The 27,791-nt window shown below is 41.9% G+C and overlaps 1 protein-coding gene across 2 annotated transcripts; it reads left to right on the top strand.

Moving 5' to 3' along the window:
- Positions 1-92: 92 nt before the first annotated feature.
- On the top strand, positions 93-27,134 carry eci1 (enoyl-CoA delta isomerase 1). Of its 2 annotated transcripts, none has more exons than XM_078558705.1 (7): positions 93-162; positions 3,866-4,003; positions 11,106-11,233; positions 16,318-16,464; positions 19,645-19,766; positions 22,519-22,697; positions 23,502-27,134. In XM_078558705.1, the coding sequence occupies exons 1-7, from the start codon at positions 123-125 to the stop codon at positions 23,666-23,668; spliced, it is 921 nt and encodes a 306-aa protein (XP_078414831.1). In that variant the 5' UTR covers positions 93-122; the 3' UTR covers positions 23,669-27,134. The 2 variants fall into 2 exon arrangements, with proteins under 2 accessions (XP_078414831.1, XP_078414832.1); XM_078558706.1 differs by lacking the exon at positions 93-162 and adding an exon at positions 1,498-2,642.
- The last annotated feature ends 657 nt before the right edge of the window (positions 27,135-27,791 follow it).

Here is a 27,791-nt window from a genome sequence, read left to right as displayed (position 1 = left end):
CAATGAGCCTGGTTCACCCAGCTGCAATGCCACTGCTGTCCACTAGGCTGTAATACCGACATAGACCAGCTGGTGGCGCTGTACGCGGCTCCTCATTTCCGGTTTCTGGTTTCCGGTGGAGAATGGCGGCTCTGCGGAATGTGATGAGGGGGCTTTGCTCAGGTCTGTGACTCCAAAATACCGCAAATTGGGTGGGAACTCCGGCTGCGGACTTGGAGCTCATTGCCCTAAATCAGACCGTGTTTATCCCCTGGGCCAAACATATGGCCCAGGGCGGAGTCTGGGGGCTTAACACAGGGAATTCGGTAAATTATCTGGAAATTCAGATGTATTATACCCTGCTGAATGCCTGTACCCCTGCTTAGTGCCAGCCCAGCGCCTGTACCCCCGCTTAGTGCCAGCCCAGCGCCAGTACCCCCGCTTACTGCCAGCCCAGCGCCTGTACCCCCGCTTAGTGCCAGCCCAGCGCCTGTACCCCCGCTTACTGCCAGCCCAGCGCCTGTACCCCCGCTTAGTGCCAGCCCAGCGCCTGTACCCCCGCTTAGTGCCAGCCCAGCGCCTGTACCCCCGCTTAGTGCCAGCCCAGCGCCTGTACCCCCGCTTAGTGCCAGCCCAGCGCCTGTACCCCCGCTTAGTGCCAGCCCAGCGCCTGTACCCCCGCTTAGTGCCAGCCCAGCGCCTGTACCCCCGCTTAGTGCCAGTCCAGCGCCTGTACCCCCGCTTAGTGCCAGCCCAGCGCCTGTACCCCTGCTTAGTGCCAGCCCAGCGCCTGTGCCCCTGCTTACTGCCAGCCCAGCGCCTGTACCCCCGCTTAGTGCCAGCCCAGCGCCTGTACCCCCGCTTAGTGCCAGCCCAGCGCCTGTACCCCCGCTTAGTGCCAGCCCAGCGCCTGTACCCCCGCTTAGTGCCAGCCCAGCGCCTGTACCCCCGCTTAGTGCCAGCCCAGCGCCTGTGCCCCTGCTTACTGCCAGCCCAGCGCCTGTACCCCCGCTTAGTGCCAGCCCAGCGCCTGTACCCCCGCTTAGTGCCAGCCCAGCGCCTGTACCCCCGCTTAGTGCCAGCCCAGCGCCTGTACCCCCGCTTAGTGCCAGCCCAGCGCCTGTACCCCCGCTTAGTGCCAGCCCAGCGCCTGTGCCCCTGCTTACTGCCAGCCCAGCGCCTGTACCCCCGCTTAGTGCCAGCCCAGTGCCTGTACCCCCGCTTAGTGCCAGCCCAGCGCCTGTACCCCTGCTTAGTGCCAGCCCAGCGCCTGTACCCCCGCTTAGTGCCAGCCCAGCGCCTGTACCCCCGCTTAGTGCCAGCCCAGCGCCTGTACCCCCGCTTAGTGCCAGCCCAGCGCCTGTACCCTCGCTTACTGCCAGCCCAGCGCCTGTACCCCCGCTTGCTGCCAGCCCAGCGTCTGTACCCCCGCTTACTGCCAGTCCAGCGCCTGTACCCCCGCTTACTGCCAGCCCAGCGCCTGTCGCCTACTTAGTCCAGTTCCAACTGCTTTACTTCACTTACTGCCAGTACACAGCACATTGCGCACTACCCCACTCACTACTAGTTGCCAATAGCCCAGTCACTACATAATGATAATACACAGCTCACTGCCAGTATATCCTCTGATTTGTTTTTTCTTCATTTAATGCAGGCGTTTTCAGTATCTCCATAAACCTCTGCTTTTACCCTATAGACGTGTTGGCTTCTTCTTCATTCCCCCCAATTTTGTGTTTGTCACCAAGGAACTCTATTTGTTGTTTCTCAGCCCAGCGTCTCAATCTACTTGGAGCTCTTTGCTCTTGATTGTTTGCAACCTCCACCCTCATCCATTTGATGTCATCAGTAAATTTTGAAGTTTTGCCTCTATCTGTCTCCAAGTAATTGATATGTAACATGAATAATAAGGGATCCTAGGTGATGCACTAAATACCTCATGCTATTTAACAGTTTCCCTGACTCATTTGTTGCATCTATACCAATCCGCTTCAATATCTACCTAACTATTCCATATGTTTCTGCTTTATAGACCATCTTCCTGTAACAAAAGCCTCCCTGAAATGTAAATATCTAATGTTCACCATGTTCCCTTTATCCACAAGCTCAGTTAGCTCAAAGAAATACAGTAAAGTCCTGCCATTCACAGGTTACATCCCTATGAACCCTTGCAAATGGCAAAATCATGAACGATGAACATACTTCACAATGGGAGTCAATTAGACATAGATATTAGATCCTAAAATTTTACATGTATAAAGGATCAAAGGCAATAAAAATTATGTTTTCAATAAATTTAAAGACAAATTTACTGGAGAAATTGTTAAGTAAAACAAAAATGTAAAATTGGTCACACTTAATAGTACTTGAGAGTGGAGGTGGACTGTGATCAGGGACTAAATCGCAGCAAGAAGGAGCAGCCATGTGCGAACAATGGCAGACAACACACGCAGTACACATTTCCTACTGCAGGAAATACATCATGGACACCTTCCATTTTTTTACCTTTATTTAGGCAGTTTTTTTTGCGGCATTTTCTAAAGATGGCTCCTGTTTTTTATTTTTAAAACCACGGATAAGTGAACATTTGGCTCCAGAATGTGTGAACTGGTGTACAAAGACTTTTGCGCAGTTAAGCGAATTTGTGAAAGAGGAAGTCGTAAACGGTGGGACCTTACTTTGTTGTCTGCAGAATGTACAGCATAGAAACCAGCCATTCAGTCCAACTGGTCCACATCAGTCTTTCTGCGTAACACGAGTGTTCTTCCAACCCTCTTCATCTAACCCTTTTGCGATAACCTTCTATTTCTTCCTCCCTCATGTACTCATATAGCTTCCGACCTCCCTGAAACAAATATTTTTGTTTCTATTCCCACCGCCACCAACTCCCCTAGCTATTCAGCTGCTTAATTTCTGGTAGTTTAAAATTCTCCTCAGAAAGTCATATTGATGTTCAGACAGACCTCCCTAACTCTTTTTCAATTGTTCAGCAGTTCAGCATCTGTAATCTCAACCTGACTTAGTGACCTGGCATGGATTCCAACAACTAGCTTCCCTTGATCCCTTATCTCAGTCCATAACACCTTTATACTGAGACCAGGTTTAATTATTTACCTTTCATTTGTTTTATATAAAATGCAGTGTTGTCTCCGGCCGATTCTATCTGTCCTTTTGCACCAATTTATGCCCTGTGAGATTGCCACCGTACTGTGTCCGTATTTAAACACAAGTCTTACATGTAATGTAATCCTGTCACTTTGGAACTGCAGGTCACCTGGATTATTCGCAGTGTTCCTCATGTTTGTATTTTAAGACACTCCTTGGTGCAGCCACCCTTAAGTTCCTACTCCTTTTGATCGGCCTTTCTTCAGTTTATTCTTATTCTGCTGTAAAGTACCTACTTTCAGTGTGCTTGCTATTTGGTACACCTCTATAATCCTTGTTTCTTGCTCTTCTCTCAACCTATCCAGCTGTTCTATTTATCCTCTCCACCAGTATATTGCTTCCAGTAGAGTTCAGATGCTTTAGAATTTATTATTAGTGTTTACTATCATAGATTTGTTTCTGGGACTTGTTACTGTTTGTTGTTGGGCCTATTTTTTGCTAGTTTCTTCCTGTTTTTAACATTGGGCTATTTTAGCGGGAATTGTTATTTGGTTTATAGTTGGGAATAATTTTTGTGGTCTATTATCATGCTCTGTCATTTGTTATTATTTGGAAGCTGGTCTTAGGCTTGTTGCTGCTTTTAGATAGCTTAAGGTTTCAACCTTGTAAGAGTTGTAAACATTTGGATGTTAGCTAAACTGATTTACAATGAATGAGAAACTGTTTTGATTAGATGCTCTCGTTCCTTGAGCATTTAGTAGCTGTGGAATTTTTTGTGTTTCAGGACACCTCTCACTTTATGGTATTAAAAGTTTACAGTATAAACCAACAGGGATTTTGTGCCAGTTGCCATGCAAATCATCATACCAGAGGAGACTGTTCACAAATAAGAACATGATGGTGGAACTGGACAGCAACACAGGTAATTTCAGAAGTACATGTATGTATGTGTATAATGTGTTGTAGTTCAAACAGGTAATGTGTAAGAATGGCACATGACATTCAGTTAATTGAGAGATAATTCTACGTTTAGGAACATTAATTGTATCATTTATTTTCCAATATAGAATTATAGATGTATAATTTCAGTTCAATCCAGTCTGAATTTCACTCTCTCAGACTGTGAGAGTGAAATTCAGACGCTTACATTTTTCTTTCTATCATGGAGTAATTGCAACAGAGGCCTTATGAAGTAGGCTCTGAGATAATTGGGCTGAAAGATCCTCCTCATCTGTCCCTATTAAAGTTCAATGAGTGGTTCTTTTGGACAGAATCATAGAATGTTACAGCTCTGCAGGAGCAATTCACCTAGTGCCACATCCCCGACTTTTTCCCGTGGCCCTGTGCATTCTCCTTTTTCTGATAATCCAATTCCCTCTTGGCTGCCTCAATTGAGCCTTCAAATGTTATATGCTCTGTGGACATCCATTGGACAGCAAAGCACAACAGTGGCACCGCCCCTGTTAGGCATAGAGAAAACTGTACCCTGCCCATGTATATTTTATTCTCTAATTGAATTGACAGCATCAGACTCAAATACCCAAATGAGTTGGCTTAATTTACTGAAAGTGGTATGTGCCTGTTATGCTGTCCACACCCATGCACTCCATTGCCTAGGAATGGTACATGTCAGTGGTTGGGTAATAAGCCATTATGGTAGTAATTCAGGATGTAGCTTTTGTGTATGGGGAATAAGAGTTTGCTACACACAGAAATTACATGAGGGCCATGCATGACAACCATTGCATGCATTTTATAGTTTATTAATCATTAGGGTAGTTGGCATTAATGATATGCATATATACATACATACACACACACACACACACACGTCCGACAGCTCGTAAATACACAGCTCAGAAGGATAATGAAAGTTAGTTAAGCTATCCATTCTTGAAAGCCACAAAAATGTTTGGATCCAAAACCAAGATGAATGATGCAAACTGTGGAAAAGAGGCTGAAGGCAAAGCTGAGACCCTAATTGAATGGACACTTCAGACAGCTAAACTTCCTCAGTCATAGGAAGTTCGAATGGTAAAGTTTATTGGAAATACTTGGGATTTTTTTCATAACTATTGAATTTCTTAGAGTTTATAACACAGAATTATTTATGAATATCACCCAGGACAGAGACTACCATCCATCACAAACTTTTTTTAAGGGACAAATCTTTTTCTTTACTTTCTGTAGCAATCTTCCAACTTCCTCTACCAATTTCAAATGTTGCCTGTCAAGGCACTCGCCCAAATACACCTTTACCTGAACAGTTGTATCTTCAAGTTTCTCTTGGTGGGCAAAAGATCATGAATATTCCTTAAACACCCCCAGCTCCCAAAACAAGAGGAAAGACTAAGTTTCTCTTATTTCTGGACAACTTCCCTTATTACTGTGGCCTGGTTCCTGATCGCCCCCCCCCCCACCCCCCCACCCCCCCACCCCCTGCCAGAACGTCACTGTGGTTGGGAATGGAATTCAGGACCTCCTTCCCAACCCCCTTATACAGTATGTTGTTCATAAGCTCTCACAGGAGGTTAGTAGAGAGTTGAAAGTAACTTATTGGCCTAAATGTCCCAGTCCTGCTAGCTGCAGAAATCGTCGCAGATGGGATGGAAAACTTAATGGCACGTTGCAGGTCTGGAAGATCCTGTATTGTTGCTACAAGCTTCAGACTTGGACACAAGTGTGTTGTCTCCTTAAATATCCCAGAGGCTATGTTAGCCTTCTCCCCAATGTGGAATAATGGGAAATTGTCAGAAAAGATTGCCTGTGCTGAATGTAGAGTTTGGCATGAAAAAGGGTTCACCAGATTAGGCGTTTCCAATGGTTGTTGGCAAATTACATTTCACTCAACAGGACTAATATTATTGTCTACAAATGAAGCTATTCTTCCAGACCCTTGGAATGGTTTGCAAACGTCAGTGTGAACCACTGGAAGTCTTCCCTAGCCACCCCACATCCCCTTGCAGAAGCAACTCCAAACTTTGTGCACTCTTCCATAACCAATGACAGGACAGAAAACCTGAAGGAATCCTTTGGATCATGAGCTAGACTGACTGTTAGGAGAAATGGCAAAGGAAATGCAGTCAGTCTTTTACCACTGCCTGCAGCAAAATTCATAAAGACAATTTCAAAATTAGACCTTGCACATACTCTGCAAGTTCCACCCCTCCACATCAGATGACTGCTGAAAGGACTTGTGCAGAAGGGGAACTCTTGGTCATTTTGCCACATCTGGCCATTCTGAAGAGCACTTTGGCAGATCATCAGAAACTGATCTCATGATTCTAGAAGATGTAGCAGAGTACTTTCTAGGCCTGTCTCCTGTAGAGAAAGGACCCCCTCACTCCCCAAAAAGTAGCACAACTCATTACTAGCTGCAAGAAGATGCACACCCCCCTCTCTGGTGGAGTTTTTTTTATTCATTATTTATGGGATGTGGGCATCGCTGGCTAGGCCAGCATTTATTGCTCATCCCTAGTTGCCCTTGAGAAGGTGGTGGTGAGCTGCCATCTTGAACCACTGCAGTCCATGTGTTGTAGGTACATCCATAGTGCTATAAAGAAGGGAGCTCCTTTTAGACTTTTTTAGCAGCTTGATACAATTGAGTGGCTTGCTAGGCCATTTCAGAGGGCATTTAAGTGTCAACCACATTGCTGTGGGTCTGGAGTCACATGTAGGCCAGACCAAGTAAGGACAACAGATTTCCTTCCCTAAAAGGACATTAGTGAACCAAATGGATTTTCCCGACAATCGACAATGGTTTCACAGTCATCATCCGACTTTTAATTCCAGAGTCTGCCATGGTGGGATTCAAACCCCAGTCCCCAGACCATTTCCCTGGGTCTCTGGATTAATAGTCTGGTGAAAATACCACAACACCATAGCCCCATCTGCAACAATTTGGCAGAAACAGAGGTGGGATATCTGCACATTAAATGAGTGTCCACCTGGAGCTGGGAAATACCAGCCTGAGGCCGTTTGTGAAGGCCCATTGAGCACAAACTACCCCTGAGGGAAGTAACCACTAACCATGGGAGCACTAACCCAACCAGCATGATCATCAATACACAGGGTACTCTCCATTGTCCTGCACCTTAAGTACCTTGAGAACCCAGGGTAAGCAAGCTTTCATGGGCACCTAGTGCAAGCAAGCTGATCACTGATACTTTCCTCCAACAGGCAGCCAAGGAAACTGGGATGCGCAGTAACTGCATAATGTATGTATGAGAGTGTGAATTACTGTTAAATGTACACTGACGAACATTCTAAATTAGTGCTTTCTTAATTGTGCAGAGCTTTTATAAAATATATGTGAAATTGCAAGTATTACCTATAACAGTTTCTGCAATTGTGTGTGTGAATGTTAAAAGAAAGGGAAATATGGCAAAATAGCTATTTGGCTTTACGTATCACTCCCAAAGTACTGCACTGAAATGGCAAACTAGATTATATGCTGAAGTTGTAGGAGCTGAGTAGTTAATTAGCTAATCTGGTTACTGTAGCCCCAGTTCAGTTTACTATAAATTCAGGGTTATTTAGTGCAGCCTTGGCAAACGGAGTGCAATTGACTAACTGAGTGAAAACTTGGAGTTTGGTGAGAGGGGAGTTCGGGGAAGGAAGGACATGTTTGTTTCCTTTCTCTATGTTTCTCACCCCATAGAAATTGGCCCTTGCCGGGGTTTGGTGAGAATCTGGTAAGTGGGTAAGTTCTGTTCTATCCCTAAGGTTTAAAATATTACACAATTTGGTGGTAAAGTTAAAATATATAAGAAAGCAATATAAATAAATGATTAATATAATTAAGTAATTATTTTAAAACACATTAAGGATTGCAGGGTAGGTGATGTGTCAAGGCTGCAGCATGTTGGAGCTCCTTCCCTAAAAGGACATTAGTGATCCAGGGTCTGCAGTAAGTGTTTATGGCTTGAGGAACTTTGGCTCAGAGTCATTGAGCTGGAGGCTGAGCTGCAGACTCTGCGACACATCAGCGGAGGGGGAATGTGGCCTGGATGCTTTATACCAGAAGGCAGTCACACCACTTAGGATAGGGTCTTCTGGTTTGGTCAATGACCAGGGACAGGTGGGTGTGACTGCAAGTGAGGCAGGTCAGAGGACCCAGAGGGCAGGAGTGCAGAGGTATGGGCCTCTGCAATTGTCCAACAGGTTTGAGGTTCTCTCAGCTTGTTTGGATGAGAGTGCGGATTGCACAGTGGATGAGCAAACTGACCATGGCACTGTGGTACAGGAAGTGGAGTGAGCAAATAGGAATGTAGTGGTAGTAGCAGATAGTATAGCGAGGGGGAATTGACACTGTTCTCCATGGCAAAGAGCGCGATTCCAGATGGCTTTGTTGCCTGCCCGGTGCCAGGGTTCGGGAGATCTGCTCAGGGCTGGAGAGAAACTTGCAGTGGGAGGGGGTGAAGCCAGTGGTCGTGGTCCATGTAGGTACCAACGACATAGGCAGATGAAGAAGGAGGCTCTGCATAGTCAGTATGATGAGCTGGGCACCAAATTAAGCAGAACCTCAGAGGTAGTAATTTCTGGATTATTACCTGAGCTGCGTGAAAATTGGCATAGGACAAATAAGATTAGAGAAATGGGTGTATGGGTCAAAGACAGGTGTGGGAGAAGTGGGTTCTGGTATGTGGGGCACTGGCATCAGTATTGGTATGTGACATTTAGGAAAGGCAGGAAGTTAGGAAAAGGTGGAGGGGTGGCTCTGTTAATTAATGATGGTATTAGCACATTAGAGAGGGATGACCTAAATTTAGGAAACCAGAATGCAGAAGCAGTTAGGGTTGAGATGAGGAAAGATAAAGGCAAGAAGTCACTTGTGGGAGTGGTGTACAGGCCACCAATTGAAACTACATGGTAGGACAGTGTATAAAAGAAGAGATAATGGGAGCTTTCCTGCAAGGTACAGCAATAATCATGGGGGATTTTAATCTACTTATAGACTGGAAAAATCAGATAGGCAAAGGTAGCGTAGATGAGGAGTTTATAGAATGTTTTCAGGATAGTTTCTTAGAACAGCACTTTCTGGAGCCAACCAGAGAGCAGGCTATACTAGACCTAGTTTTGAGCAGCGAGATTTGATTAATTGTGCCTTAGTGAAGGCACACCTAAGTAGCAGCGATCATAATATGATTGAATTTTACATTCCTTTTGAGGGAGAAATGAGTGCGTCCAAGCCTAGTGTTTTAAACTTAAATAAGGGCAATTATGAGAACATGAAAGCGGCTAAAACGAACTGGCAGATGAAGTTAGGGATGTGTCAAGACATTTAAAGGGATATTTCAGAACACACAGAATAAACACATTATAGTGAGAAAGAAAAATTCCAAGGGGAGGGTGCACCATCCATGGTTAACTAAAAAAGTTAAAGACAGTATCAAACTTAAAGAAAAAGCATATATTTACGCCAAGACGGGTGGCAGGTCAGAAAATTGGAAAGAATATAAAAAACAGAAAAGAACGAAAAAAAGATTAGTAAGGAGAGAAAAATTAGAGTATAAGAGAAAGCTAGCTAGTAATATAAAGACAGGTAGTAAGAGTTTCTATAGACATTTAAATAAGAAAAGAGTTAACAAAGTGAGCATTGGTCCTATAGAAAGTACGTCTGAGGAATTGATGATGGAAAGTAGGGAGATGGCAGATGAATTAAACAGGTATTTTGCTTCAGTCTTCACTATAGAAGACACAAGTTACATCCTGGAAATAACTGCAAATCAGGAAATGGAAGGGAGGGAGGAACTCGGGGAAAATTACAATCAACAGGGAAGTGGTATTGAGCAAATTGTTGAGGCTGCGGGCTGACCAATCCCTAGGTCCGGATGGACTTCACCCTAAGGTCTTGAAAGAAGTGGCTAGGTAGATAGTTGAAGCATTGGTTTTAATTTTTGAAAATTCCCTAGATTTGGGAAGGTTCCATTAAATTGGAAAATAGCAAATAGAACTCCTTTATTCAAAAAGGGAGACAGAAGGCATGAAATTATAGGCCAGTTAGCCTAACATCTGTCATAAGGAAAATGTTAGGTGCTGTTATTAGAGACGTTATAGCAGGGCACTGAGAAAAATTCAAGGCAATCAGGCAGTTAACTTGGTTTTGTAAAAGGGAAATCAAGTTTAATCAATTTATTGGAGTTCTTTGAAGGAGTCACGTGCTGTGGATAAAGGGGAACCAGTGGAAGTACTGTACTTAGATTTCCAGAAGGCATTTGATAAAGTGCCACATCAAAGATTTTTGCAGAAAATAAAAGCTCATGGTGTAAAGGAGAGCCCTTGATGGGATGGATGTGGAGAGGATATTTCCTCTTGTGGGAGAATCTAGAACTAGGGATCACTGTTTAAAAATAAGGGGCTGCTCATTTAAGACGGAGATGAGGAGAAATTTTTTCTCTCAGAGGATTATGAGTCTTTGGAACCCTCTTCCTCAAAAGGCGGTGGAAGCAAAGTCTTTGAGTATTTTTAAGGCAGAGCTGGATAGATTTTTGATTAATAAGGGGGAAAGGTTATCGGGGGTAGGCCAGAATGTGGGTTGAGGTTACATTCAGATTAGCCTTAATCTTATTCAATGGTAAAGCAGGCTCGTGGGGCTAAGTGGCCTGCTGCTGCTCCTAATTCATATTTTCGTATGTAAGTTCTGTGATGGGGATTAAACCCTCTGGCACAGAGGGCAGAGTGCTTCTAACTGAGTCAAGCTGACAAGATGGAGACCGTGTTTTGAAACATCTCTGCTGATAGTTGCCCCAGAGTGGGCAGAGAACCTATTAGAACAGTAGTGGGCCAGTTATCTGTACAACTACAAGTTTTAACAATTGGGTGTACAAAGCCTCCATTCCCTCTGACCAAAATTATTCTGCCCTTCCAGCGTTCATTTTATCAGTTTGCCATCAGCTTGTGATATTTTTGTTTTTGAAATGCTAATACAGCATTGGCAATGTTATTTTTTTCATTATACAAAAGGACTAATAACCTCTTTAGTGCATTAGTGAGCAAAAACCTTTTCTAAAACTTTTTTTTAGGTGTTGCGGTGATTCAGATGAAGAAACCTCCAGTTAACAGTCTAAGCCTGGAATTCCTCACAGAATTTGCCATTAATATGGAGAAACTTGAGATGGACCGAGAGTGTCGGGGTGTAGTTCTCACTTCTGTATGTATAAAAATCTGAACAATAATTCTGATTGATTGAATCATAGGATAATACAGCACAGGAGGCCATTCAGCCCATTGTGCCTGTGCCAGGTCTTTGGTAGAACTATTCAATTATACTCACTTCCCTGCTTTTTCCCCATAGCCTTGTTTTTTTCCCCTACAAGTATTCTTCAGTTCTCTTGAGTGTTACTATGAATCTGCTTCCATCATGCTTTCAGGCAGTGCATTGCATTCCAGATCACAACCACCCACTGTGTAAAAATAAATGTTCTTTTGCCAATCTCCATAAATCTGTGCCCTCTAGTTACCTACTCTTTTGCCACTGGAAACAGCTTCTCCTTATTTACTCTATCAAAACCATTCATGAATTTGAATATCTCTGTCAAATTTTCGCTTAATCTTTTCTCCCCTTAAGAGAACCCAATTTTCTCTAGTCTCTCCACATAACTCATAACTCAATCCTGGTACCATTCTAATAAGCCTCTTCTGCATCTTCTCTAAGGTCTTTGTATCCTTGCTAAAGTGCGTTGCCCAGAATAGAACACAACACTCTTGCTTAGGCCTAACTAGTGTTTTATTAAGGTTTATCATTACTTCCTTGCTCTTGACAGAAACATAAGGATGGTTACAGCATAGAAGGAGGCCATTCAGCCCATCATGCCTGTGCAGAGTCTCCGAAAGAGCAATTCACATAGTGCCATTCCCCCGCCTTCTCCCCTTAGCCCTGCACGTTCTTCCTTTTCAGCTAATAATCCAATGCCCTCTTGGATGCCTCGATTGACCCTGCCTCCACCACACTCTCAAGTAGTGCATTCCAGATCCTAACCACTCGCTGCATCAAAAAACTTTACCTCGTGTTGCCATGGCTTCATTTGCTAATTACTTTTAAATCTATGACCTCTTGTTCTCGATCCTTCCCCCAATGGGAACAGTTTCTCCCTATCTACTCTGTTCAGACCTCTCATGATTTTGAATACCTCTATCAAATCTCCTCTCAACCTTATCTTTTCCAAGGAAAGCATTCCCAACTTCTCCAATCTATCTACGTAACTGAAGTTCTTTACCCCTAGGACCACACTCCTCTGCATTAAATTTCTTCTGCCACTTGTCCGCTCAATCCACCAACTTGTCTATGTCCTTTTGAAGTTCATGCTATCCTCCTCACAGTTCACAATACTTCCAAGTTTTGTATTATTTGAAAATTTTAAGTTTTGCTCTGTACACCAAAAGCGAGGTCATTAATATATATCAGGAAGGGCAGGGGTCCTAACACAGACCCGTGGGGAACTGCACTATAAACCGTCCTCCAGTCTGAAAAACAACCATTAACCACTACTCTTTGTTTCCTGTCACTCTGCCAATTTTGTATCCATGTTGCTACTGTCCTTTTTATTCCATGAGCTCGAACTTTGCTCACAAGTCTGTTGTGTGTCACTTTGTCAATGCCTTTTCAAAGTCCAAATACACGTTGACTCTCTCTGATATGTCAACAAAAAACTCCAACAAGTTAGTTAAACACAATTTTCCCTCAACAAATTTCTGCTGACTTTCCTTAATTTAGCTGCATTTGTCCAAGTGACTACTAATTTTGTACTGAATTATCATTTCCAGAAGCTTCCCCACCACCGAGGTTAAACTGACTGGCCTGTAGTTGGTGGGCTTACCTTTACACCCTTTTGTGAACAAAGGTGTAACATTTACTATTTTCCAGTCCTCTGCACCACCCCTGAGTCTAAGGAAGATTGGAAAATTATGGCCAGTGCTTCTGCAATTTTCCACTCCCACTTCCTTCAGTATCCTTGAATGCATGTCATCTGGTCCTGGTGCCTTATCAACCTTAAGTACAGAGAGTCTATCAAATACCTCCTCCTTACCAATTTTAAACCTGCTTTTCACCATGGCCAGCAGCATTTTCTTCCTTGGTAAAGACAGATGCAAATATTCATTTAATACCTCAGCCATGCCCCCTGCCTCCATGCGTAAATCCCTTTTTGGTCCCTAGTCGGTCCCACTCCTCCCTTTACTACTAAGCTTCTGTTAATAAAGCCATCAGTTCCATGTATTTTCAAAGATTTGTGTACATATACTCCCAGGTCTCTCTGTTCCTGTACCCACTTTAAATTAGTTCATACTGTCTCCTCACTAGTCTATCTGTGTCCTCCTGAAATCTCTTACTATCCTCCTCATTGTTTACTACATTTCTGAGTTTTATGCCATTTGCAAACTTTGAAATTATGTGCTGTATCCCCAAATCCAGGCCAGTAATTTATATCAAAAAGAACTATGAGAAAGCAAGCACATTACACATAATAAGATATTGCAATAGATCATTATAAAAGGATTGAGGTCTGCAACAATTCTTGTACTTTTAATGTGAGTATTCCAAGCTTACTAGTGAAGGTGAGCAGCTAAATTGGTAATGACGGAATGAATTCTGTGTAGTAGCTTTGTATGGTTGATACCTCTGATAGTATCAGCCACCTGGAATAATTACTGGTAGGGCTTGTAATCACGATAAACTGAGCCAAAAACTGGCTTTGATGGGCAGTATGTGCTTGCTACTGAACTGGATATCCCTGCTCAGTATATGATTGCCTGCATTGCTTTGATGGCATACAAATCATCGTGAAGAAATTGGCGAGTGCAGTATTTGTTTCTGTATTTTCACTCATGTTTACAATTCAATGGCAGCATATGTTCTCAATCTTCATATGTGATGTTTTATACGGGATCATTAATGGAATATGACCTAAGATGCTCGTCGGGACCCTGGCAAAAGTCCTGACCCACTGACTCCTTGGGTATTGCCCAGGAAGGTTGAGTTTCTCAGGACACTCCAAAAAAATCTCTGACTCTGAGTTAGAGTTGGAAACTTCAGAGAGTTCCAACATGCTCACCTGGTTAGTTACTCAGGAAATGTAAAACAGAAAAATCCTAGTCTAACTCCTGGGTAACTATACAATTGACCGCCCAATCACTGACACTGACCACCCCCCACCCACGACTGCTCCTTCAACCTCTCCCCCGCCCTCAACTCCCGCCAGGCAGGACCTGACTTTTTATTCATTCAAGGGATGTGGACATTGCTAGTTGGGCCAGCATTTATTACCCATCCCTAGTTGCCCTTGAGAAAGTGGTGATGAGCTGTCTTCTTGAACCGCTGCAGTCCATGTGGTGTAGGTACACCCACAGTGCTGTTAGGAAGGGAGTTCCAGGATTTTGACCCAGTGACAGTGAAGGAATGCCGATGTATTTCCAAGTCAGGATGGTGAGTGACTTGGAGAGGAACTTCCAGACGGTGGTGTTCCCATCTGTCTGCTGCCTTTACCCTTCTAGTGGTAGTGGTCATAGGTTTGGAAGGTGCTGTCGAAGGAGCCTTGGTGTATTCCTGCAGTGCATCTACACCCCTGTCCCGACCCAACCCAACTGCCCCTGGACACAGCCAACTAGGCCCACCACTCGACTACCCTCTGACCCACGTATCTACTCACCCACCTACCTATATACCACCCTACATCTCTACCAACCTGCCACCATACCCACTTACCTCACCCACTTATCCATCCTAGCCATTCACGCATTCATCCATCATCAAACATCCATTCACTAACATTCACACTGGTCATTTAAACTTACCTTACAGCAGCTAGTAAAAAGGGGGTGTGTGTCCTGCACTGATTCTCTTCGCTGCTCTCTGCGTGGATTCCTGTGCTGAGAGAGTTCTTCTGCGACATGGATTGGAAGTTTGGCCTTTTTAAATGTACCTAGGTAAGTGGATAGGTTCCGACGCTGATCGGAAGACTTGAGCCAACGTTTACAATTGAGTTTTCCACAGCAGAATGGATCCAGATGTTCCTGATTTTAAAGTTGCTTTCCGCTCAGTGAATGAATTCAGTGTACACTTGAATGCTTTGCACCAGAAGCTCTAAGGTTCATTTCCTGGAATTATACTACTTCCACTGAGGTGGCTACAGTTGGCCTCAGCAGCCTTCAGGAAAATCATTCAGTGCTTCCACTGAAGCAGATATAATGGACAGGTACTCTAGTTGGCAGGATCTGGCTAATAGTGTCCTGCAGGATTTGCATTGGAGCCTCAACTATTTACCATATTTATTAACGACTTAGATGATGGAATAGGAAGCCACATATCCAAATTTGCTGATGAACAAAGATAGGCCACAATGTAAGTAGTGTAGATGAAAGCAAAAAATAACAGAAACATTAATAGATTAAGTGCATGGGCAAAACTACACAATGGATTTCATTGTGAGCAAATGTGAGTTCATCCACCTTGGACATAAACAGATAAAACAGGGTACTTTCTAAGTAGTGAAAAGCTAGAAACAGTGGAGGTCCAGATACATAGACCATTAAAATGTCATGAATTGATACATGAAAATAATCAAAAAAGCTAATGGAATGCTGGCCTTTAATCCAAAGAACTAGAATACAAGAGGGTAGAAGTTATGCTTCTACCCCAGTTAGACCACACCTGGTATACTGTGAGCATTTCTAGACACCGTAACATATGAAGGATATATTAGCGTTGGAGGGGGTGCAGTGTAGATCGACCAGAATGATACCTGGACTCCAGGAGTTAAGCTACAAGGAACGATTCCATAAACCAGAGTTGTATTCCCTGGTATTCAGAAGCTAAGGTGTGATTTGATCTAAGTTTTCAAAATGTTAATGAGAACAGTTAAGGTAAATAGAGAAACTATTTCCAATGGAAAATAGAGAAAAAAGTGCAAGTGAAATATTGTAATTTTGTTAAGCAAAAGAAAAAGTCAGTGTAAATCTATTCATGTCGTGTTTTGCCCATAAATGTCTGACAAAATTGGTTTGCTGTGTACTGGTACAGCATTGTTTATGCAGTCATGAGATTATTGAATAAAACAATGCTCCCTGTGAACATTAGGTATCTGCATTGAAGTGCCAACAGCAAAGAACATGAAGTAGAATGAGAAATTTCATCTTAAAAGACTACAAACTAAAATTACAAAATGATCCTAGCTTATTTCCAATATAGATTGTTTTTTTGTTTTGCGAGGAAGAAATTTAATCATAATACTTTAATTTTAGTCTATTCCTAAGATCTTTTCTGCTGGTTTGGACATCAATGAGATGTATGGGAAAACACCAGAGCATACGGGGGAGTTCTGGAGAGCTGTTCAGGAAATATGGTTGAAGTTGTATGGATCCAATCTGGTGACGATAGCTGCAATTAATGTAAGTGACACAATGGCCTTCACAATTTGCAAATTATTTGTGTAAATTGTTTCCTTGCACTGAGACGGTATACAAAATAACTGTTAAAAATAATAGTAAACGATGGAAAAATATTAAGATAAAAGCAAAAAACTGCGGATGCTGGAAATCCAAAACACAAATAAAAATACCTGGAAAAACTCAGCAGGTCTGGCAGCATCTGCAGAGAGGAACACAGTCAACGTTTCGAGTCCGCATGACTCTTCAACAGAACTAAGGAAAAATAGAAGAGAGTTGAAATATAAGCTGGTTTAAGGTGGGTGGGACAAGTAGAGCTGGATAGAGGGCCAGTGATAGGTATGTAACTTCATTAGTTGCTGATCAATCAATCAGAAAGCAATGATTAGCACATTTCTTAGCTATTATCACCACTGTCAACACCTCTTTGTTCTTTTGTCTATGACATCTTTTGGCAATCTCCACCTATCACTGGCCCTCTATCCAGCTCTACCTGTCCCACCCATCCCTTAAACCAGCTTATATTTCACCTCTCTTCTATTTTTCCTTAGTTCTGTCGAAGAGTCATACGGAATCGAAACGTTGACTGTGTTCCTCTCCGCAGATGCTGAGTTTTTCCTGGTATTTTTATTTTTGTGATGGAAAAATATTGTTCCACACACAGTTCAGACTCACTTTCAACGTCAATTTGTAAAATCAAAAAGGTTTCTGAAGGAGTAAATCCAACAATGCTTCCAACATTGTGAAGTAATAATTAACATACAAAATTGTGTGCGCAAAACCGGCTAACCTTGCATTAATTTAGAAGCATCATCAATTTAATATGAAAGCAAAATCTATTAATTCTGTCGTAGCCAAAGAATCTTCAGCAATGACTTCTCTTGCCATCCACGCATTGTTTCCTCTGGAACAACGTTCCCTCTAAGCTGCGTGGCAGTACAGCACCCTGAAAGCCCCAGCACAGGCCCTGCACAAGTCAGCCCTTCAAAGTTACTACACGTTCAGGGCCATGTATTGAAGAAATCGCCCACACACTCAAGAAACCTAGCGGGGATGCTGCTCTGGAGCCAGCCAAGGATCTGGCTTTGAATCCTTCCTATTTGTCATCTGTATACCACCCCTTGGCGACATCATCTGAAGATAGGACGTCACATTCCATATGAACGCTGACAGCAAAGAGCTCTTTCTCCACCAATGTCTCTGTCCTTCATCTGCCTCGGTATTGTCAGACTGTTTATCCTGAATGAGCCATAACTTCCTTTAACTAAACGTTGGGAAGACCAAAGCCATTGACTTCAACTCCCACCAAAAGCTCCATTCCCTAACCATTGGTTCAGTTTCTCTCCCTAGCCACTATCTCCTTCTGAACTTGATTTTTCACATCTTCATGTACTATTTGACCCTGAACTGAGCCTCCAATCCTATATTCTGTTCTTCGCAAAGACTACCTTCTTCCACCTCTGAAATATTCCTCATCTCTGTCCCTGCCTCCAGCTTATCTGTTGCTGAAACTATCATTCATGTTTTTGTTATATGCAGATTCTACTGTTCCAATACTCCTGGTCAGCCTCCCATCTTCCACCCTCCATTAGTTTGACCTCATCCTAAACACTGCTGCCCATATCCTAATTTGCACTGAGTCCCATTCACCCATCACCCATTTGTTCGCTGATGTATTTTGGCTCCCAGTCTACCAATGCTTTGATTTTAAAATTGTCATCCTCATGTTCAAATCCTTGACTTAACCTCCCTATCTTTGTAACTTCTTACGATCCTGCAAGATCTCTTGTCTTCCTCCAATTCTGGCCTCTTGTGCATCCCTCACATCCTTTGCTCCACCATTGGCAATTGCACTTCTACCTCTCCACCTCTCTTCCCTTATTGAAGCTGCTCTTTAAACTCTTTGACCAGCCTTCTAGTCACCTGTCATAATTTTTCCTTTCTTTGGTTTGCTGGTAATTCTTGTCTGATAGCACTCCTGTGAAGTGCATTAGGATGTTTAACTATGGTATAGGTGCTATATAAATGCAAGCTGTTACTGTTCATTCAGCTGTAATATTACTGGAGTCCTTTCACGGTGATCATCATTCACTGTTGCAACAAAAATATTTAAAAATTAAATCCAAATAGATGAGGGAAAAGAAAACAAAAAATTGGTGCGGAGAAACGTTTAGACCAGAAGAAGTCACATGAGGTAACTGGTCCTTGTTAAACCCACAGCCATCTGTATCACTATTGCTGCCTAATCACTGTTTCAGTATACTGCAAACCCATATCAATATGACAGCAACCAAGAAACGAAGTGGACCCAGAGCAGTCTTTTTTGTAATTTGCACAAAAGTAGTTTGAAAGAAACAAGGCAAATGTATCACCATTGTCTCCTTGCTCCACCTGCCCCTTCCCCGTTTGCAACAGCATAAAACCCATCACATTTCAGTTCCAAAGAAGAGTCATATTGGGTTCGAAATGTTAACTCTGTTTCTCTCCATAGCTGCTGCCAGACCTGCTGAGTTTTTCGAGCATTTTCTGTTTTTATTTCAGGTTTCCAGCATCTGCAGTATTTTACTTTTACCTGTTCACTTTACCTCATTCGAGCAAAGCTTCCAAAAAATAGAGTGCCTTACAAAAATAATCTGCCCTGCAACATCGGAACCAGTAAGGTCAATACGTTGGTTTCAACACCAGGCCTGCTTCAGTATGTATATTTATTTTACTGTGTTTCCTGTTGGCAGCCACTTATTGTACAATGGGCATTTTATTCCAAAAATCAACAATTGTTGCTTTAAAGAAAAGCATGGTTAAATATGTAATCCAGAGACCCAGGGTTCGAATCCCACCACAGCAGACAGTGGAATTTGAATTCAATAAAAATCTGGAAATTAAAATCTAATGATGACCATGAAACTATTGTCGATTGTCATAAAAACCCATCTGGTTCTCTAATGTCCTTTAAGTAAGGAAACCTACTGTCCTTACCTGGTCTGGCTTATATGTGACCCCAGACCCACAACAATGTGGTTGATTCTTAAATGCCCTCTGAACAAGGGTAATAAATGCTGACCTAGCCAGCGACACCCACATCCCATGAACAAATTTTTTAAAATGTCGCTGTTGAAGTAACACATTTGGTGCTGTTGATTTCTGCCCATCTTTTGAAATTTGCCATTCCCATTATTGTTGCAGGGAGCCAGCCCTGCTGGAGGGTGCCTCTTGGCTATGGCATGTGACTACCGAATCATGGCAGATAATCCAAAATATGCAATAGGCCTAAATGAGACCAAGCTTGGAATTGTTGCACCATTCTGGTATGTCCTCACAAATTGTAGCAGTTGAATTTTACTAGCATTAGTTGATTTGCAATGGAAAAAAAGTTGTTTCTCCTCATGATGTTTATCTCTGCTTCACTTTCACCCTTGAACGTTAATGGAAAAATCCATTATTTTTCTCTCTGATTCTTTCTCTTGCTGTCATCTTGAAATGTGTCTGACTATTTCTAATACTTCTGTCTCCATTTCTCTGTAAGTTTGATGCCTCCTCTGTATTCCTCTTTGTGTTTTAACTTGTCTGTACTTTGTATCTATTTTTCCTTGTGTGTATGTTTCCTTGTCTGGCACACAATTCATTCTCTGAAATTGTAAAGCATACACAATGTATGCACGTTTTAATCATGAGAGCAAACCTCAGTTGCAGGATCAGTTTGAGTTGCAACAGCTGATTTGGTGCTCCAAGAGATTTGGTCAGGAAATTGCTACACTTCATTCACTAACGTTCTTACTGCTAGCCTCAACTGGACCTTGCATTTTAGTAACTGCTGTTTTGTTCTGGGACAAGACTCTATTACAAATGACAATTCTCACTTGCAGTACAGAAGCTGATCTCAAAACAGAGTAGCAAAGCCAGGTAGGAGCTGCATCTAGGGCTAACAAGAAGCACATTAAGGAGGTAAAGTATGAGTATGAACTGGATGGTGGGGTGGGATGGGGGCAGTGACAAGGTTGGACAGGTAAAATGACTGAAAAACTGGGAGGAAAGTGTTGGAGGGGAAGAGTGCCTCTGTAGGGCAGTTGAAGGGAGAGTTCCTTTGAAAGGAATTGGAGGTTAAGTGCATTTAAGCTGCAAGTGAGTACGTTTATAAATTTGGAAATTTGAGGAAATGCCTCTGTATTGAGGACTTTCAAGGGCCGAGTGCTTCCAAACTGGGGGAAAATTTGAAAAGAAAGTACCTATGAATTGAAGGAGTGTGCCTCTGAACTAGCAGGGAATGGTGTTAGAGGGAGACGATGTCTGAGCTGAGCACTTGGAAAGGTAGAGTGTATGAACTGGGAGGAGTTGGAGGGGGAAGGTGAACTGGGAAGTGTTGGAGGATGAGAGTACCTGTGAAAAGAGAGGCAGTGGACTAGAGGGACAGTCACAGAACAGGCAGGTGCGCACCTATGAAGGGAAAGATTAATGGTTGAGGCAGCTTTCTGGAAGTGTGGGCCTGTTGAATATAATCAAATAGCACATTCCCTATGATTTATTTTTAGAATGTAAGAATGTCACGATGCTATTAAAACTGTTATGAAGCAGAATGGAGTAGTGCTCCTGTTTGCCTCAGAAAATTGTAAGGGAGGTAGCAGAACTTGACCAGATTTGTGGTTCAGAATTTGCTTTACTGTACATACTCGAGTGATAGTCTGTCCCATGTAAAAGTTGACCCCTGACGTTTGGCCAAAAATCCTTAATTCTTCATAAATCTCGTGTATAAGTCAACCCTAGTTTTTGAGGGATAGTGGGGATAAATCAAGTCTATAAATAGAAACTCTTCATGTAATTGGTAGTCCGGACGAGAATCAAAACCATAAATTACAACTGGGGCTGAATGGAAAGGAGCTGGAATTGAAGTTATTTATTATTTAGCAATAATATGACTAACTACTGAATTAGGAATTTGAATTGAAGTACATCAAAGGAAATGGAATGTGCAAAACTAGAATAGTAAATAACACAAAAAGAAAGTGTTGGATACAGAATGACAACAAGGAATCGGAACATGAAAAAGAAATTCTATCAGTAAAATATTAATAGAAACCTGCACTGTTGCCTTCGTTCTTTTCATGGGTTTCACCCACCCTGCCATCGGGCAGGATCCTCAGGAAGTAGCCCCCGTTTTTACAGTGGAGTCCCTTGGGCTCCTTGAATGATCCCAGGGAGAAGGGGCTTCTTCCAGCATTAGCGAGAGTTGCCCAGGTGCACAGGGAGAGTGGCAATGGAAGTGGTGAGTGGGAGGATTGGGAGAGGAGAGTGGCAAGTGGGAGGGAGGGTTGGGAGTGAAGTGGTGGGAGGGAGGGAGAGTTGGGAGATGGAAGTGGTGAGTGGGAGGGTTGGGAGAGAGGAATGGCGAGCAGGGGGGAGGGTTGGGAGAGGGAAGCGGCCAGTGGGAGGTCGGGAGAAAGAAACGGAGAGTGGGAGTTAGTGGCAAGGAGCATGAGAGAGTCTTGAGGGGTGGGAAAGGCCGCTCCAAAATTTCACCGATCAGATCACGCACGCTTTGTTGGCCCTGACGCGAAACAACATTAAAAGTCCCTAACCTAAGATGATGCACGGATTTCAACAACTCAAAAATATTACTTGTGTATAAGCTGACTCCATGCTTTTTGGCTAAAAAATTTGCTCTCAACAAACTTGACTTTTACTTGAATATAGACGGTATTTTTTTTTGGTTCAGTACCCATATTTTTTTCTAAACCCACTTCTGCTCATCTGGTATTTAAAAACCCTCTATACATTTAATTTCCCAGTCCTGTCTTCAAGGCTCTATTTGGAAGGGAATGAAGGAGAAATAGGTTGTGTCTGGGAGCAAAGAGAGGGTGAATGTGCTACCAAATAACTGTGTGAGAGAAAAAAAAATATTACATTTTCCAAAAAAAGTAGTGATGATTGAGTTATGCTTTAGTGTCCTCAGTGTCATGTTCTCACATTGTAATTGTTTTTCCATAACCATTTGATTAAGTTGCTGAACTTTTATTATTGGTTTTGGTTCTAAGCTGTAACTTATTTTTTATATCATCATCAAAGGTTCAAGGACACCATGATAAATGTCATTGGAAGGAGGGCCACAGAGCATTCTCTCCAGCTTGGTCTCATGTACAGTACATCAGAGGCCTTGAAAATTGGACTTGTTGACCAACTGGTAGCACAAGATAAAATTATGACAACAGCTTTGAGTGTAATGTCAGAATGGTTGGCTATTCCAGGTAAAGCTGTTTTGAATCTGAAAGTGGTAAAACGTATGATAGTTATGATTAATCTTTTTGGAAAATATTTTGTTATTCGTGAATAAAAATACATTTTAAAATATTTACATAAAACTAAGTTGTAATTTTTGCTAAAAATGTGCTGAGTGTACTTAGAAACTGCTTTGCAATTACATAAAGTAGAATTACGGTATACAGGAAGTTTTTTTTACAAATTTAGCCATGGGTTTCATATAAGTGGTTCCTCTTCACAGCGAGGAAGCCTTTAAAATGTCGAGCATGTCATAACAACCTTGTAACTCAGGCTCCAAGTTCTTAATGTATAAAATATATTTTGCTTGCCCAAATTAATAATTGAACTTATCTCTTGGCACCTCTCCATCGTCGTTCAGCTGAGATCCGGCAACATGGCAGATTTGAGTTATGTGATTTCCATGCCATCATGAAACGGTATTCCAATGAGTCAGTATATCAGCATATTTTTTACAAGTTGGTTGGCTTTTATGAGCTGTATGCTGTTTGATAACTAAGTTGTTTTGTGTATAACTTTGTTACCTGCTGTCCGTTTGATTGTAAAATGAGCTTGGCTCACTGGATGTCCCCAACTTGACTACAATAATTAAAGAAAAATACCAAAGTTTAATATTTGACTTGACATGCCATGGTAAGTTGGAATTGTACATTTTTTTTTCAATTCCCAATCTTCAATAAAGTGGAAGAAATAACTATATTAACATATTCATTGTAGTTGGGCCTTAGTCTTCTAGTTCTGTTACCATTTCTTCTTAATCATTTATTTCGCAGGTCATGCTCGGCAAATTACCAAATCCATGATGAGGAAGCCAACACTCGATCGACTTTTGACCAACAGGGAATCGGATATACAAAATTTTGTGAATTTCATCAGTAAAGATTCCATTCAGAAGTCGCTTCAGCTGTACCTGGAGATGCTAAGACAAAGAAAAGGCTGAGTAAATGTGCCCTTAAACAGGGTTCCAATGTATTTGTACACATGATGTGATGGACAATAATTCCTAGGATTCTTTGAACAATTCTCCTTTCAATGAATCTTTTCATCCTTTTTCAAAATGACTTTGCAAAATGTATACAATTTATATCCTAACTCTTTGTGATATCAAACCTGAAAATTGCTAATTCTGCTGTCAATGTCTTGGCAGAGTTGATTGTTTAATTTAATCTGGGATAATAAATTGCTTGTTGGGTGCATGATTTTTTTAAAGTAATTAAACACATCTACAAAATGTGCTTTTTACTTTTTTAGTTAAATTTAGATCATGAGTTTCATATACTCGAGTGTTCACCAATTTATTTTTTGTTGAAAAGCTAAATGTTGTTTACATTTTCTGATTTATGGAGTACTTATTGAAAAAAAAGTGTGTTTCAAATGAAAAAGAAGAAATTGCAGTTATCTAGGCCTATATTCAGAAACAATTTACAACATTAGTTATAATATGGGCTATTTAAAATTTTTATACTAATATTGTCTTTTTGAGTTATGTTAATGAAGTGGTGTGGGTTCATGAGGATATAGCAATTGTTAGAAAATGGATGTAACAACAGAAGGAGACATTGCTGAAGCGTTCTGGGTGGAAATTAGTAAAATGACAAAATGACACACAGCAATTGTTTTCATTTACATTTACATTGCACCTTTAATGTAAAAAAAAACTCAAGTTAATTTACAGGGACATATGGCGAAATACCAAGACAAAGAAGCCATGATTAGGAGAGGTGACCAAAGTTTGGATAAAGAGAGTCTTATTAGGAAGACAGGAGTTGGTGAAGGGCTTTAAAGAGAGAATTGTAGAGCATGAGGTCCAGATGGCTGAAAATGCAACTGTCAGTGATGGGGAAAAAGGATGGAGGATGCACAATGCTGGAGTTAGAAGACTGGAGAATATGCAGAAGGGCTGGTGAAGGTAACAAAGATAGGAATTGGGTGAAGTCATGGAGGTATTTGAACAGCCCAAATTATGTAGGAATGAATTATTTAAACAGGAAATAGTAATGTGATAATCAGTGATAACATAGTTGGGGACAATGCAAAGCCTGAGGTAAAAGTTGAAACCTTTCGTAGAGCAAGTCAGTGACAGCTACTAAAGACAATGTGAGAAGTAGATACAATATAGCTCAGATTAAATAGTAACCTGGTAGCAGTGAGTTGAGTCCGGGGGTAATTTTGCATTAAGGCCAAAAAGTAACTTTAGGGTGGAAAATCTTAAAACAAAGAACTGTATTTATTAAAAGGCAGTAATAGAAAACAAGAGAAAATTGAAATTTTAAGAAACGTAATAAATACGTCAAGAGGTATGAAGACCACCCCCTTCTCCAAGCGCATGCCCTAAGACGATGGACTTCCATTGGATTGGTCCATGATTATGCTTGGCAAAGTACTCCAGTGGTTTGCCATTGCCTTCTGTAGTAAGGCTGACCTGGAAATTGTCCCGCTCTTACCATCTGCCTTCAGGCGTATTGGAAGGATTTACAGGTTGATAATTAACCTATTTGCCCATGTTTGAACAGGCCATCAAGTCCTGGAGTAGGACTTGAACCCAGAGTTTCTGGCCCAGAGGTAGGGATGCGACCTGCTGCCCCACAAGACCCCTGTATAAATAAAGGATATGACCTGATAAACAAGTATACAAGATTGAAGTGTCAGCTTTTAGTGGTAACCTACTGTGATGGGTTCAGAACTGGCTGGAAGTAGTTGTAGATGAACTTGAATCTACTTGGAGTTTGATCACAAATGGTGTCCCAAAGACATTTGTGTTAGGACTATTACTGTTTACTATATTTATCAATGATCTAGACATAGGCGTTGAGAATCACTAACAATAACTTCCCCTTCCACTCACATGGATCTTATCTTGACCCACCTTCTATTTCTCATCTGCATACTTCCTCTCGGCAACATCATCCGAAAACACGTAAGGTTCGCATATACATTGCCAACACCAGCTCTACCTCACCACTACCTCTATTGACCTCTCCACTGTCACAGATTCATCTTGCTGCTTTCCTCCAACTAAATATTGGGATAACCTAGGCTGTTGCCTTGAGTCCCTGCCACAAACGATTCCATCCCTCTCCCTGGCAACAATCTGATGCTGAACCAAACTGTTCACAATCTTGAGGTCCTATTTGATCCTGAGCTGAACTTCTTAAAAAGATTTATTAGGATATGGGTGTTGTTGGAAAGGCCACTCAATCCCAGTGGAGTGCTAGTGACTGCCTCCATGCAGGACCTTTATTATTAACAACTGCCTTCCTACAGAATGAAACTATTCCCCTTATTCAACCCAAAATCTGCTCACCAAACTCACAAGACGCAACCTTGCTTAGTAGACTCCTGTGCAACACTTAAAGGCATTTTGAAAGTCTAGAAGTACGAATATATGAGCAAATGGCGTACAGAACATAGCTCACATTTCTTGTACCCTGTGGTGAAATGGTAAATAGTGTGATTCATTTTGAGGTCATTAGTGGTGGAAACGCTTGAGTGTGTTAAATGAGCCCTCATCCATGCCTTTGTTACCTCTAGTCTTGGCTATGCCAGTGCCCCCCTTAAACTTGAATTCATTCAAAACTCTGTTGCCCATATCCTAACTCACATGAAGTCCTGTTCATCCATCACCCCCATGCTTGCTGACCTACATTAGCTTCCACAGCAGCAATGCTTCGATTTTAAAATTATCATCCTTGTTTTCAAATCCCTCCATGGCCTCACCCCTCCCTATCTCTGTAATCTCCAGCCCCACACCCCTCCCACATATCTGCGATACTCCAATTCTGACCTCTTGCTGTTTTAATTTTGCCATCATTGGTGGTTCTGGCCACAGCTGCTTAGATCCTAAACTCTGAAATTCTCTCTCTAAACCTCTCTGATTCTCTCTCACCCCCTTTAATATACTCTAAAACCTACCTCTTTGACCAAGTTTTTGGTCACCTGTTCTAATATCTCCTTACATGGCTTGATATCAAATTCTCTTTGCTCCCCTGTGAAATACTGTTGGGATGTTTTACTATGTTAAAGTTGCTATCTAAATGCAAGTAGTTGTTGTCAGTGCTCTGGAATCAGAGGGACCATAATGAAGAATAGCAGCGTGCATTTAAAAACTCTCTCATGTCTCACTGATTGGAATTTCTTGGAAAGTGGATAAAGCAATCTAGTCGACAATTTAATTGGACTTCCAGAAAGCATTTGATAAAGTTCCAGATATTAGCATTTCATAGATATCAAATATCATGGAATTTGACATACATTAGGTAGTAAGGCTTTATGGTGATAGTTTGAAATTGGGTAGTTGGCTTGAAATCTCCAGTGCCATTGCTTCTAATATTGCCTCAATATTGTACACTGTTTTATATTGGCTGTAGGGTTAAATTCAAGTAATCAATAAAGTATTATTCTGTTTCTGTGATACAGTTGTGTTTAATATGGTATGCTCGTTGATGTAAATCGTCAACTTAGCTAAAAGTTAATTGCTGTTGGTGAGGAATGTTTTCAGATCAGCAGGCGCATGTAAACTTCCAGCTTCGATGAGAAGAAACCATGTTGAAATGTAACCAATGTGCGCTCGGCACAGGACTTTTGGGAATTCTCTGATTTGCCTGTTATTACTCCGGCTGTTTCCTTGCTAAAGTTACAACAGTCGAACAGGATATCCCTCGTGGAATTTCACTGCCCCCCACCACCCCACCAAAAATATTTTCCCTAAAAGATTTCCTCAGCCATGATCCATTGATGTGCAATGCTGAAGGAAGAAGTGGGATTTACAAGCACCAAACCCTGCCACATTCTGTTTTTTCCATGAGTTGTATGAATTCTCTGGAAGCTGTTGGTGCAGGTGTATGTTGCAAGCTATAGCTTGCTACCTGTTGGTTCACAGTGACATGTCTGGAATGCACCATGAATTCCAGGACCAAGGCTTCTTATGTAGATTCAGGTCTCCTATTTCAGGCCTTTCAAATACAGAAGATTTTAGTGTTCAGTTTGACCATTTAGAATTTTTTTTCAGATGGTTGTTACAAACCTTATTCCTGTCATAAGTCCTCAAATCACTCAAGAATCAA

The sequence above is a fragment of the Cetorhinus maximus genome, chromosome 15, assembly GCF_964194155.1.
Source record: "Cetorhinus maximus chromosome 15, sCetMax3.hap1.1, whole genome shotgun sequence".
Lineage (NCBI taxonomy): Eukaryota > Metazoa > Chordata > Chondrichthyes > Lamniformes > Cetorhinidae > Cetorhinus > Cetorhinus maximus.
The sequence above is the reverse complement of the archived record's forward strand: the minus strand, read 5'-3'. Positions and strand labels throughout refer to the sequence as shown.

Coding starts and splice junctions, on each gene's coding strand:
- eci1 (XM_078558705.1), top strand. CDS start 123: ATGGCGGCTCTGCGGAATGTGATGAGGGGGCTTTGCTCAG. Junction 19,767..22,518: donor GGAATTGTTGCACCATTCTG/GTATGTCCTCAC, acceptor TCATCATCAAAG/GTTCAAGGACACCATGATAA. Junction 22,698..23,501: donor AGAATGGTTGGCTATTCCAG/GTAAAGCTGTTT, acceptor TTTATTTCGCAG/GTCATGCTCGGCAAATTACC.